General features: G+C 38.4%; 1 protein-coding gene across 2 annotated transcripts in view; it reads right to left on the minus strand.

The window, feature by feature from the left end:
- The window catches only part of LOC126466679 (probable ATP-dependent RNA helicase DHX34), a 179,030-nt gene extending 169,904 nt beyond the window's left edge, over positions 1 to 9,126 (minus strand). The window contains exon 1 of one of the 2 annotated variants that reach the window (XM_050096401.1): positions 8,562 to 9,126. In XM_050096401.1, the coding sequence (XP_049952358.1) occupies positions 8,562 to 8,829 (268 nt within the window). In that variant the 5' untranslated portion in view covers positions 8,830 to 9,126. The remainder of the gene's footprint in view (positions 1 to 8,561) is intronic. The other variant, XM_050096402.1, reaches the window with a different exon arrangement.
- Positions 9,127 to 12,423: the final 3,297 nt, after the last annotated feature.

Raw genomic sequence — 12,423 nt, forward strand, 5'->3', positions numbered from 1 at the left:
CCCCTACTTCAAGCGCGTACACAATATGGTGACCATGACATCACTAATTACAAGCTCAAGCACACACAGATGATGTGAGAAATATTTAACTACAGAAATAAAACAAAACTAATGAGGCAATTGTAGAAACTAGGGGTTTTTGGGTGGGCACAAACTAAATATATGACAATTATAATAACAGAGACATACAAGAACAAATGCTAACACACAGATCAAGCAAATTAAATACTCATAAATCAACAAAACCACAATTAAGAAGCCTGAGATAAAAAGAACTGGCATGAGAAACAGTCCTTGGCTTATATAGCTCAAACAAATTTCATGACACACAAACCCACACATAGTACCAGAACCTGGTACCAGAAATTTTATTTGACCTATAAAGCTCAAGCAAAATCCATGATATCATAAGACCACACAGAATTTGACAAATCCAGTATCTAACACTTCACTTGAACCACAGAGCTAAAGTGGAGTCCGCGGTATGGTACCACAAAAGTAAAGCTAGCTCAAATAACTAAAATCGAAAACCTAATCTCAATAGTGGACATAAAACAAACTCCACAATGCCTATCAATCACAGTCCAACATAATTACCACAACTAACAACACAATGCATTAAAAAAATAAAAAATAAATAAAGAAAGAAAGAAAAAAAAACAACCTTAATTAACACTAATTTATATATACAGGAAACACACAATTATGCATGTAAACGTGTATACCACACTTAATACAGTTAAAAACAAATCATAAAGCCATAATTACCAACCAAAGTGAGTATACACATAAATCTAACAATCTAGCAGTTAGCAATAATAATGTCATCAATACAGTCTCAATACACTGTGCCACCATGAGATTACACAACATAACACAGACACAGTACAGGTCAAAGCACATGGATGGTATTGCTAAATATGGTTGATCCAAAAATGTTATCATTCCTGAGGAATAATCTTTAACTCAACCGAACCTACCAATGCCAGACACAGGCTTCAGCCTACAATGTAGAGATGGCATGTGGGATTATATGTGAACAAACAGAAAGAGAACAGAACACTGACATTATTTGTTTTGTGTCAGTATTAATTGGTTGGATGTAGGCTGTGATGGTAGAATGATCTGCAGAACAGCCCAAAGTCTACATTAGGTCTGAAGGTGCCAGTTTGGCTGTGAGTTGATGAAACTTTAGATGTGGTAACAAACTGATCTGTAACATAGTTACATATCTAGCTTATGCTAAAAGTTGAGAGTTCGGATGTGAATTGTTGAAGTAGTATCAAATGCTTCAGATGGTCCCAGTCTTCTTAAGGTGTTGTATTTCATCAAATAAAAAGAAAACACAGGTAACACACAAAATCTCCTGACAATGAAAGGCAACTAAAATCTCAGAAATAATTGTTAGTGATCAATATGCAATAAACTACTACTGAAAATACATACAAGAAAAAACATAAGTTGCAGCTTGAAGAGAAAAATTAAGATGTCATCTTAAACACAGACTGTTATACCAATAAACTGAGTGATAAACAAAAAATCTTTTAAGGATGGATACTAAGTAGGCCTACCACTTGAAGTGGAATGAGTACAGAAAGATGATGATAATAATAAACAGAATGTCATCAGAACCTTATGCTATCAGAGTCCTGTTATCAGTGTGTAGCTACATGTCCCTTGTACTTACATACACTGAAGTGAAAGAAATCAAGGGATACCTCTCAATATTGCGTCAGACATCCTTTTGACCAGCACAGTGCAGCAACTCTATGCAGCATGGACTCAACAAGTTGTTGAAAGTCCATTGCAGAAATACTGAGTCTTGCTGCCTCTGCAGCCATCAATAATTGTGAAAGTGTTGCCGGTGCAGGATTTTGTGCATGAACAGACTTCTTGGTGCAGGATTTTGTGCGTGAACAGACTTCTTGATTATGTTCCATAAATGTTCTGTGGGATTCATGTTGGGAAATCTGTGTGGCCAAATCATTCGCTTGAACGGTAAAGAATGTTCTTCAGCCCTCCACAAATAACTGTGGCCCAGTGACGTGACGCATTTTTGTTTATGAACATGATGTCCATCAATGGCTGCAAATGGTCTCCAAGTAGCTGAACATTACCATTTCTGGTTAATGATAGGTTCAGCTGGACCAGAGAACCCAGTCCACTCCATGTACACAGACCACACCATTATGGAGTCACCACCAGCTTGCATAGTGCCTTGTTGACAACTTGGATCCATGGCTTCATGGATCTGCACCACACACAAACTCAGTGGAAATCAGGACTCATCTGGCCACACCATGATTTTTCTGTCATCTAGACTCCAACTGACATCGTTATGAGCCCAGGAGAGATGCTGCAGGTTATGTTGTGCTGTTAGCAAAGGCACTCACGTCAGTCTGCTGCTGTAGCCCATTAATGCCAAATTTTGTTGCGCTGTCCAAACAGGTATGTTCAAATGCTACATGTGGTTATTTCATGCATTGTTGGATGTCTGTTAGCATTGACAAGTTTACGCAAACACCACCGTATTGTCCATGGTGAGAAGTAACTCCTGACATTTGGTTTTCTCTTGACACTGTGGATCTTGGAATAGCGAATTCCCCAACAATTTCCAAAACGAAATGTCCCATGCGTCTAGCTCCAGCTAGCACTCCGCATTCAAAGTCTGTTAATTCTTGTTTTGTGCCCATCATCATGTTGGAAACCTTTTCACATGAATCATATGAGCGCAAATGACAGCTCTGCCATTTTAACCTTGTGTTGTTGTTGTTGTTATGGTCTTCAGCCCTAAGACTGGTTTGATGCAGGTCTCCATGCTACTCTATCCTGTGCAAGCTTCTTCATCTCCCAGTACCTACTGCAACCTACATCCTTCTGAATCTGCTTAGTGTATTCATCTCTTGGTCTCCCTCTACGATTTTTACACTCCACGCTGCCCTCCAATACTAAATTGGTGGTCCCTTGATGCCTCAGAACATGTCCTACCAACCGATCCCTTCTTCTGGTCAAGTTGTGCCACAAACTTCTCTTCTCCCCAATCCTATTCAATACTTCCTCATTAGTTATGTGATCTACCCATTTAATCTTCAGCATACTTCTGTAGCACCACATTTCGAAAGCTTCTATTCTCTTCTTGTCCAAACTATTTATCGTCCATGTTTCACTTCCATACATGGCTACACTCCATACAAATACTTTCAGAAATGACTTCCTGACACTTAAATCTATACTCGATGTTAACAAATTTCTCTTCTTCAGAAACGCTTTCCTTGCCATTGCCAGTCTACATTTTATATCCTCTCTACTTCGACCATCATCAGTTATTTTGCTCCCCAAATAGCAAAACTCCGTTACTACTTTAAGTGTCTCATTTCCTAATCTAATTCCCTCAGCATCACCCGATTTAATTCGACTACATTCCATTATCCTTGTTTTGCTTTTGTTGATGTTCATCTTATATCCTCCTTTCAAGACACTGTCCATTCCGTTCAACTGCTCTTCCACGTCCTTTGCTGTCTCTGACAGAATTACAATGTCATCGGCGAACCTCAAAGTTTTTATTTCTTCTCCATGGATTTTAATACCTACTCCAAATTTTTCTTTTGTTTCTTTCACTGCTTGCTCAATATACAGATTGAATAACATCGGGGAGAGACTACAACTGTGTCTCACTCCCTTCTCAACCACTGCTTCCCTTTCATGCCCCACGACTCTTATAACTGCCATCTGGTTTCTGTACAAATTGTAAATAGCCTTTCGCTCCCTGTATGTTACCCCTGCCACCTCCAGAATTTGAAAGAGAGTATTCCAGTCAACATTGTCAAAAGCGTTCTCTAAGTCTACAAATGCTAGAAACGTAGGTTTGCCCTTCCTTAATCTAGCTTCTAAGATAAGTCGTAGGGTCAGTATTGCCTCACGTGTTCCAACATTTCTACGGAATCCAAACTGATCTTCCCCGAGGTCGGCTTCTACTAGTTTTTCCATTCGTCTGTAAAGAATTCGCGTTAGTATTTTGCAGCTGTGACTTATTAAACTGATAGTTCAGTAATTTTCACATCTGTCGACACCTGCTCTCTTTGGGTTTGGAATTATTAAATCCTTTTTGAAGTCTGAGGATATTTCACCTGTTTCATACATCTTGCTCACCAGATGGTAGAGTTTTGTCAGGACTGGCTCTCCCAAGGCCATCAGTAGTTCCAATGGAATGTTGTCTACTCAGGGGGCCTTGTTTCGACTTAGGTCTTTCAGTGCTCTGTCAAACTCTTCACGCAGTATCGTATGTCCCATTTCATCTTCATCTACATCCTCTTCCATTTCCATAATATTGTCCTCAAGTACATCGCCCTTGTATAGACCCTCTACATACTCCTTCCACCTTTCTACTTTCCCCTCTTTGCTTAGAACTGGGTTTCCATCTGAGCTCTTGATGTTCATACAATCTCTTATCTCCAAAGGTCTCTTTAATTTTCCTGTAGGCAGTATCTATCTTACCCCTAGTTAGATAAGCCTCTACATCCTTACATTTGTCCTCTAGCCATCCCTGCTTAGCCATTTTGCACTTCCTGTCGATCTCATTTTTGAGACGTTTGTATTCCTTTTTGCCTGCTTCATTTACTACATTTTTATATTTTCTCTTTTCATCAATTAAATTCAATATTTCTTCTGTTCCCCAAGGATTTCTACTAGACCTCATCTTTTTACCTACTTGATCCTCTGCTGCATTCACTACTTCATCCCTCAAAGCTACCCATTCTTCTTCTACTATATTTCTCTCCTCCATTCCTGTCAATTGTTCCTTTATGCTCTCCCTGAAACTCTGTACAACCTCTGGTTCTTTCAGTTTATCCAGGTCCCATCTCCTTAAATTCCCACCTTTTTGCAGTTTCTTCAGTTTTAATCTACAGGTCATAACCAATAGAGTGTGGTCAGAGTCCACATCTGCCACTGGAAATATCTTACAATTTAAAACCTAGTTCCTAAATCTCTGTCTTATTATTATATAATCTATCTGAAACCTGTCAGTATCTCCAGGCTTCTTCCATGTATACAGCCTCCTTTTATGATTCTTGAACCATGTGTTAGCTATGATTAAGTTGTGCTCTGTGCAAAATTCTATCAGGCGGCTTCCTCTTTCATTTCTTAGCCCCAATCCATATTCACCTACTACGTTTCCTTCTCTCCCTTTTCCTACTACCGAATTCCAGTCACCCATGACTATTATATTTTCGTCACCCTTCACTATCTGAACAATTTCTTTTATTTCATCATACATTTCTTCAATTTCTTCGTCATCTGCAGAGCTAGTTGGCATATAAACTTGTACTACTGTAGTAGGTGTGGGCTTTGTATCTATCTTGGCCACAATAATGTGTTCACTATGCTGTTTGTAGTAGCTTACCCGCATTCCTATTTTCCTATTTATTATTAAACCTACTCCTGCATTACCCCTACTTGATTTTGTGTTTATAACCCTATAGTCACCTGACCAGAAGTCTTGTTCCTCCTGCCACCGAACTTCACTAATTCCCATTATATCTAACTTTAACCTATCCATTTCCCTTTTTAAATTTTCTAACCTACCTGCCCGATTAAGGGATCTGACATTCCACGCTCCGATCGGTAGAACACCAGTTTTTTTTTTTTTTTCTGATAACGACATCCTCTTGAGTAGTCCCCGCCCGGAGATCCGAATGGGGGACTATTTTACCTCCGGAATATTTTACCCAAGAGGACGCCATCATCATTTAATCATACAGTAAAGCTGCATACCCTCGGGAAAAATTATGGCCGTAGTTTCCCCTTGCTTTCAGTCGTTCGCAGTACCAGCACAGCCAGGCCATTTTGATTATTGTTACAAGGCCAGATCAGTCAATCATCCAGACTGTTGCCCTTGCAACTACTGAAAAGGCTGCTGCCCCTCTTCAGGAACCACACGTTTGTCTGCGTTAGTATGCGATACTATCGTCATTGGTATATGTCCAAATCGATATCCCATGACTTTTGTACCTCAGTGTACTATTTCTACGTACACCCAGTTCTTAGTTACAGATTTGTTTTTTTGGGTTCAAATGTCAAATGGACACAATTTTCAAACAATAAAAAAGAGTACGCCTACTAGCTAAACACAACACACAGACTCATAGTAAAAATATTTGGCAAAGCTAATTCCACCATCTGAGTGTATTTACCAATTTTTTATGCAGATTTAAGGAAAATATTAATTCACTGATAGAACTATTCACTGTCATGGAACAAGAGTGAAATTATTAAGAATGACTAAATGAAAACTCTAAATAGTATTTTCTTCGAGAAACTGAAACAGTATAATTAATTGCTCAGTGAGATCAAAGAGGCATTTGAAACCAACAAACTTCACAATACAGTTACAGTATATCTCATAACTACTATGGGGTCAACTGAAAGTTGTGGTTCCACCCATTTGCTTTGAGCAGTTATGTAACTTTGTTGTACAGTGTGAAGTCATGGTGGTGTTGTGTTTCTGATTCTGGCCATGTTCGAAGATGGTGTATTGTAGGATTTGGTGGTGCTCTCTTGTATTGGATGTTTATATTTTGAAGTTGTTTGTCAGTGAGTCATTAGCTGTTGTGAGATGGGTGTGTCAGGCTGTTATTGGAAGAGTTTATATGGATTTGCTAGTGAGTTATTTTGATTTTGCGTATTGTGGCTGATGGAGTCATGTTTGTGTTAAGAACTGTTGGTGCTATATGGTTCATGTTGTCACAGATTTAGCATTATTTTCCTTTTTCTGTCAGTCATTGATATGACACAGAAATTTACAAGTAGGTCATTGCTTGTTCCAATGGGCACAGATATGCTGTACCCTATGCATTATATATAATAATAGCACAGTAATATATAATAATAACATAAAATAACATATATTAAGTTCCTACAGTAATTTGGACCAACTGCAGATGATTTTTTTTCTTTTTCGTTCGTGTGTGTGTTAGTGTGTGTGTGTGTGTGTGTGTGTGTGTGTGTGTGTGTGTGTTAGACCAAATTATGCTACAGTACCTTTGTATGGTAGCTATTTTTTGTGGTTTTCTTTGTTTTTTATAATAATAAGTGTCCTATGTGTGTATATGTTTACAGTTCTTTGTGTATACTGATAGTCATGACGAAGCAAGTTTTCATTTCAGGGTTTTAATGTTTAGTAATTGTTCTGGGCTGTGGTTGGTAGGTATTGAGGATATTGGTTCACCATTGTTTGTTAGGATATATTTTTAATATTATGTGACGAGTTTTTGTTTGCTGAACCTGGATTTCATTTTAGATAGATAGGGTAAATGAAGGTTTTGATAACAGATTTGATGATCTGTATGTGTTATTTTTGGTTGTGTGAGGTTCATTTTAGCTGCCATACATGACAAGTAAAACTTACAGTATGGGGTTTTCAAGTCGTTTGTATGTTCACGGTACTGAGAGCTTTCTATGAGCTCTATAGGTCAAGCGCAATTTGCAGTACCAGGTTATTGGGTTGGGTGTTGGCTTCTGGGTACTGAGGGCTTTGTTTGAGATTTGAATGTCAAGTGAAATTTGTGATACTAGGTTTTTGAGTTGTCTATGGGTTAATGGTATCGTCGTCTTCGTTTTAGCTATATAGTTCAAGCAAATTTTACAATACAAATAGTTTTCGTTTTTGCATTTTCTGGTTGTATTGAATGTTGACAATTTCATATGCTTGACTTTTGAGTTAATATTTGCCTTTGAACATGTAATGAGTGACGTCATGGTAGCTACATTGTATAAGCTCGAGATAGGGGTGAGAGTCATCTTGCTGATTTTATTCATCAAAGGTGACGGGTGAAAGACCAACTTCTGGTTTATGTAACTAAAACAGAGCAGGCATACATGGAAATGTTTTATATATCCATTCCATCATTCCTTGATATACTCCTACATTATATTGCATGCTACTGGAGTTCAGATTGCAGTGGATAATACAATCTTCCAACATCTGTAGTAGCTATAAAGCAATATTGATTGGTATTTATTAAGACAGACATGTGTGCAATATAAGCAATAACCAGTGATTAAATGAGATATGAATGAACAGTATAACATCTGTTTGACATCATCAGCTACTTTGTTTGCAAGTATGTATATTTTGCAGTACACTTCTGACAATGCATAAGTCCTAGGGAAACTAAGACTGTACGTAATTATGTGCATTGACTTGTAACTATGTTTCATTGCTGTAATTTTAACTGACATGTCGAATATCATTGTAACATGACATATGGGTGATTAAACAACTAACTCAACAAATGGAATATAATACTATTTACAGCTCAGCAGTAAATTATTTTTCTTGGGGGATCAAATGCACAAAATGGATAGTTATCAGACAACACAGCATTTGTTATTTTGTATTAGGGTTGTGATTATTACATTGAACTGTTTAATATTTTGTAGTGAACCCATACGTCAGTCAGTAAGAGTGACGAGGCGAAGGATACAATCAACGTACACATCTAAGCAATCAACCTGATATACAGATCAACAAACGGAAAAACATATTTTCGTCCAAAACGTACCTACTTGCTCTGTGTTCCCACTCATTTTCTGTTTACTTCTGCGTTCAACATTTTCATACTTCTTTAGGAAATTCCAGAAGTCTTCTTTATACGAGTACTCCGAGTCGCTAAAGAAAATTCTGTCCAACAAGGAACGATGGGAAACAAAACTGAAGCTGTCTGAAACATTGTTCGTGTTATCATTTTTCCTTTCATGATAATCACTATGTCTTCGATCATAACTACAGGACGGGCGTTCCTCTGATGGACTGCGTCGCCTTCGTTTCATTTATTTCCGCTGTTAGTTTCAGAAATTAATGCAAATATAAGTTTCAAACACTGCTGTAAAGAGGATACATCATCCCTCAGTAAGCTATTTAGCTACAAACAACGTGCCACTGTGGCGCATTAACAATTACTATTATTCTTTTCTTGTTTTATTTTCACATTACTGGCCTTTCGTTTTGTTGTCTACTAGTACAACTTGTTAGTAAACAAGCGTAACAGCTGTAGCGTATACAAAAACAAAGACCTTAGTTCCAAGAATACGTCTTTTCCCGAGGGATAGCCTCCAAGACTCTCCTACACTTAGTTACTAGAAGAACTTTGCTATCAGCAACTGGGGCTATATAGTTTCCAGTCATACTAACCAGATATCATACAAAGAGTAGACATAACAATCACATCAAATAAGAATAAACTTTTATCGAAAGGCCTATCAGAACTAAAGTTAGGTTCACACATGGAACTAATGTGGCGTCCCGGCTTGCGGCTTTCGATAGTGGCACCGTGAGCTACAGTTCACACTGGACGTCACAAATTCTACGTAACTGCGAAGCTTTCGACACGGTGTCAACTGACATGATATGGGCGGTTATTAATATTATTGTGCAGCTTATGGCATTAGAGCTGTGATAAGAGTTAAAGGCTCCCCATGAACCATAGACCTTATCGTTGATGGGGAGGCTAGCGTGCCTCAGTGATACATATAGCCATACTGTAGGTGCAACCACGACGGAGAGGAATCTATTGAGAGGTCAGACAAACGTGTGGTTCCTGAAGAGGGACAACAGTCTAGATGATTGACTGATTTGGCCTTGTAACATTAATCAAAATGGCCTTGCTGTGCTGGTACTGCAAATGGCTGAAAGCAAGGGTAAACTACAGCCATAAGTTTTCCCAAGGGCATGCGGCTTTACTGTATGGTAAAATGACGATGGTGTCCTCTTGGGTAAAATATTCCGGAGGTAAAATAGTCCCCCATTTAGATCTCTGGGTGGGGACTATTCAGGAGGATGTTGTTATCAGGAGAAAGAAAACTGGCGTTCCATGGATCGGAGCCTGGAATGACAGATCCCTTAATCACACAGGTAGGTTAGAAAATTTAAAAAAGGGAAATGGATAGGGTAAGGTTAGACATAGTGGAAGTTAGTGAAGCCCGATGGCAGGAGGAACAGGACTTCTGGTCAGGTGAATACGGGATTATAAATACAAAATCAAATAGGGGTAATGCAGGAGCCGGTTTAATAATGAATAAAAAAATAGGAGCATGGGTCAGTTACTACGAATAGCGTAGCGAACACATTATTGTAGCCAAGACAAACACGAAGCCCGCACCCACCATGGTATGGTAGTTCAAGTTTATATGCCTACTAACTTCGCAGATGAAGAAGAGATCGAAGAAATGTATGATGACATAAAAGAAATTATTCAGATAGTGAAGGGAGACGAAAATTTAATAATCAGGGGGGACTGGAACTCTATAGTAGGATAAAGAAGAGAAGGAAAAGTAGTAGGTGAATATGGCATGGGGAAAAGGAATGAGAGAGGAAGCTGCCTGATAGAATTTTGTGCAGAGCATAACTTGATCATAGCTAACACTTATTTTAAGAATCATGAAAGGAGGTTGTATACGCGACAGTGGCCTGGAGACACTAAATGGTTTCAGATAGATTATATAATGGTAATACAGAGATTTAGAAACCAGGTTTCAAATTGTAAGACATTCCCAGGGGCATATGTAGACTCTGACCACAATCTACTGGTTTTGAACTGTAGTTAAAACTGAAAAAACAGCAAAGAGGTTGGAATTTAATTAGATGGGACCTGGATAAACTGAAAGAACCAGAGGTTGTAGAGAGTTTCAGAGAGAGCACTAGGAAACGATTGAAAGGGACAGGGGAAAAAAAGTGTAGAAGGAGAATGAGTAGCTTTGAGAGATGATATAGTGAAGGCAGCAGAGGATCAAGTAGGTAAAAAGCTGAGGGCTAGTAGCAATCCTTGGATAACAGAAGAGATACTGAATTCAGTTGATGAAAGGAGAAAATATAAAAATGCAGTAAATGAAGCAGGCAAAAAGGAATACAAATGTCTCAAAAATGAGACCAACAGGAAGTGCAAAATGGCTAAGCAGGGATGATTAGAGGACAAATGTGAGGATGTAGGTGCATATATCACTAGGGTTAAGATAGATACTGTCTACAGGAAAATTAAAGAGACCTGTGGAGAAAAGAGAACCACTTGTATGAATATCAAGAGCTCAGATGGAAAACCAGTTCTAAGCAAAGAAGGGAAAGCAGAAAGATGGAAGGAGTGTACAGAAGGTCTGTGCAAGGGCGACGTACTTGATGGCAGTGTAATGGAAATGGAAGAGGATGTAGACGAACGTGAAATAGGAGGTATGAGACTGCATGAAGAGTTTGACAGAGCACTGAAAGACCTAAGTCGAAACGTGGTCCTGGGAGCAGACAACATTCCATTAGCTTTGGGAGAGCCACCTATGACAAAACTCTACCATCTGGTGAGTAAGATGTATGAGACAGGCGAAATGCCCTCAAATTTCAAGAAGAACATAATAATTCCAATTCCAAAGAAAGCAAGTGTTGACAGGTGTGAAAATTACCAAACTATCAGCTTATAAGTCATGGCTCCAAAAAGTATTTAACGAATCTCTACATATGATCGGAAAAACTGGTAGAAGCCGACCTTTGGGATGATCAGTTCGGATTCTGTAAAAATGTTGGAAGATGTGAGGCAATACTGACCCTACGCCTTACCTCAGAAGATAGGTTAAGTTAAGGAAAATCTACGTTTTTAGCATGGGTAAACGTAGAGAAAGCTTTTGATAATATTGACTGAAATACTCTTTCAAATTCTTAAGGTGGCAGGGGTCAAATACAGGGAGAGAAAGGCTATTTACAATTTGTACAGAAACCAGGTGGCAGTTTTAATACTTGAGGGGCATGAAAAGGAAGCTGCAGTTGTGAAGGCAGTGAGACAAGGTTGTGGCCTATCCCCAATGTTATTCAATCTGTATACTGAGCAAGCAGTAAAGGAAACTAAAGGAAAATTTGGAGTAAGAATTAAAATCCATGGAGAAGAAATAAAAACTGTGAGGTTTTCTGGTGACACTGTAATTCTGTCAGAGACAGCAAAGGACGTGGAAGAGCAGTTGAATGGAATGGACAGTGCCTTAAAAGGAGGATGTAAGATGAACATCAACAAAAGCAAAACGAGAATAATGGAATGTAGTTGAATTAAATTAGGTGATTCTGAGGGAATTAGATTAGGAAATGAGAAACTTAAAGTTGTAGATGAGTTCTGCTATTTGGGGAGCAAAATAATTGATGATTGTCGAATTAGAGAGGATATAAAATGTAGACTAGCAATGGCAAAAAAAGCGTTTCTGAAGAAGAGAAATGTGTTAATATCGAGTATAGATTTAAGTGCAGGAAGTCTTTTCTAAAAGTATTTGTATGGATGTGAAACATGGACGATAAATAGTTTAGACCAGAAGAGAATAGTAACTTTCAAAATGTGGTGCTCCAGAAGGGTGCTGAAGATTAGATGGATAGATCACATAACTAATTTTGAAGTACTGAAT

Source organism: Schistocerca serialis, chromosome 1 (genome assembly GCF_023864345.2).
Source record: "Schistocerca serialis cubense isolate TAMUIC-IGC-003099 chromosome 1, iqSchSeri2.2, whole genome shotgun sequence".
Lineage (NCBI taxonomy): Eukaryota > Metazoa > Arthropoda > Insecta > Orthoptera > Acrididae > Schistocerca > Schistocerca serialis.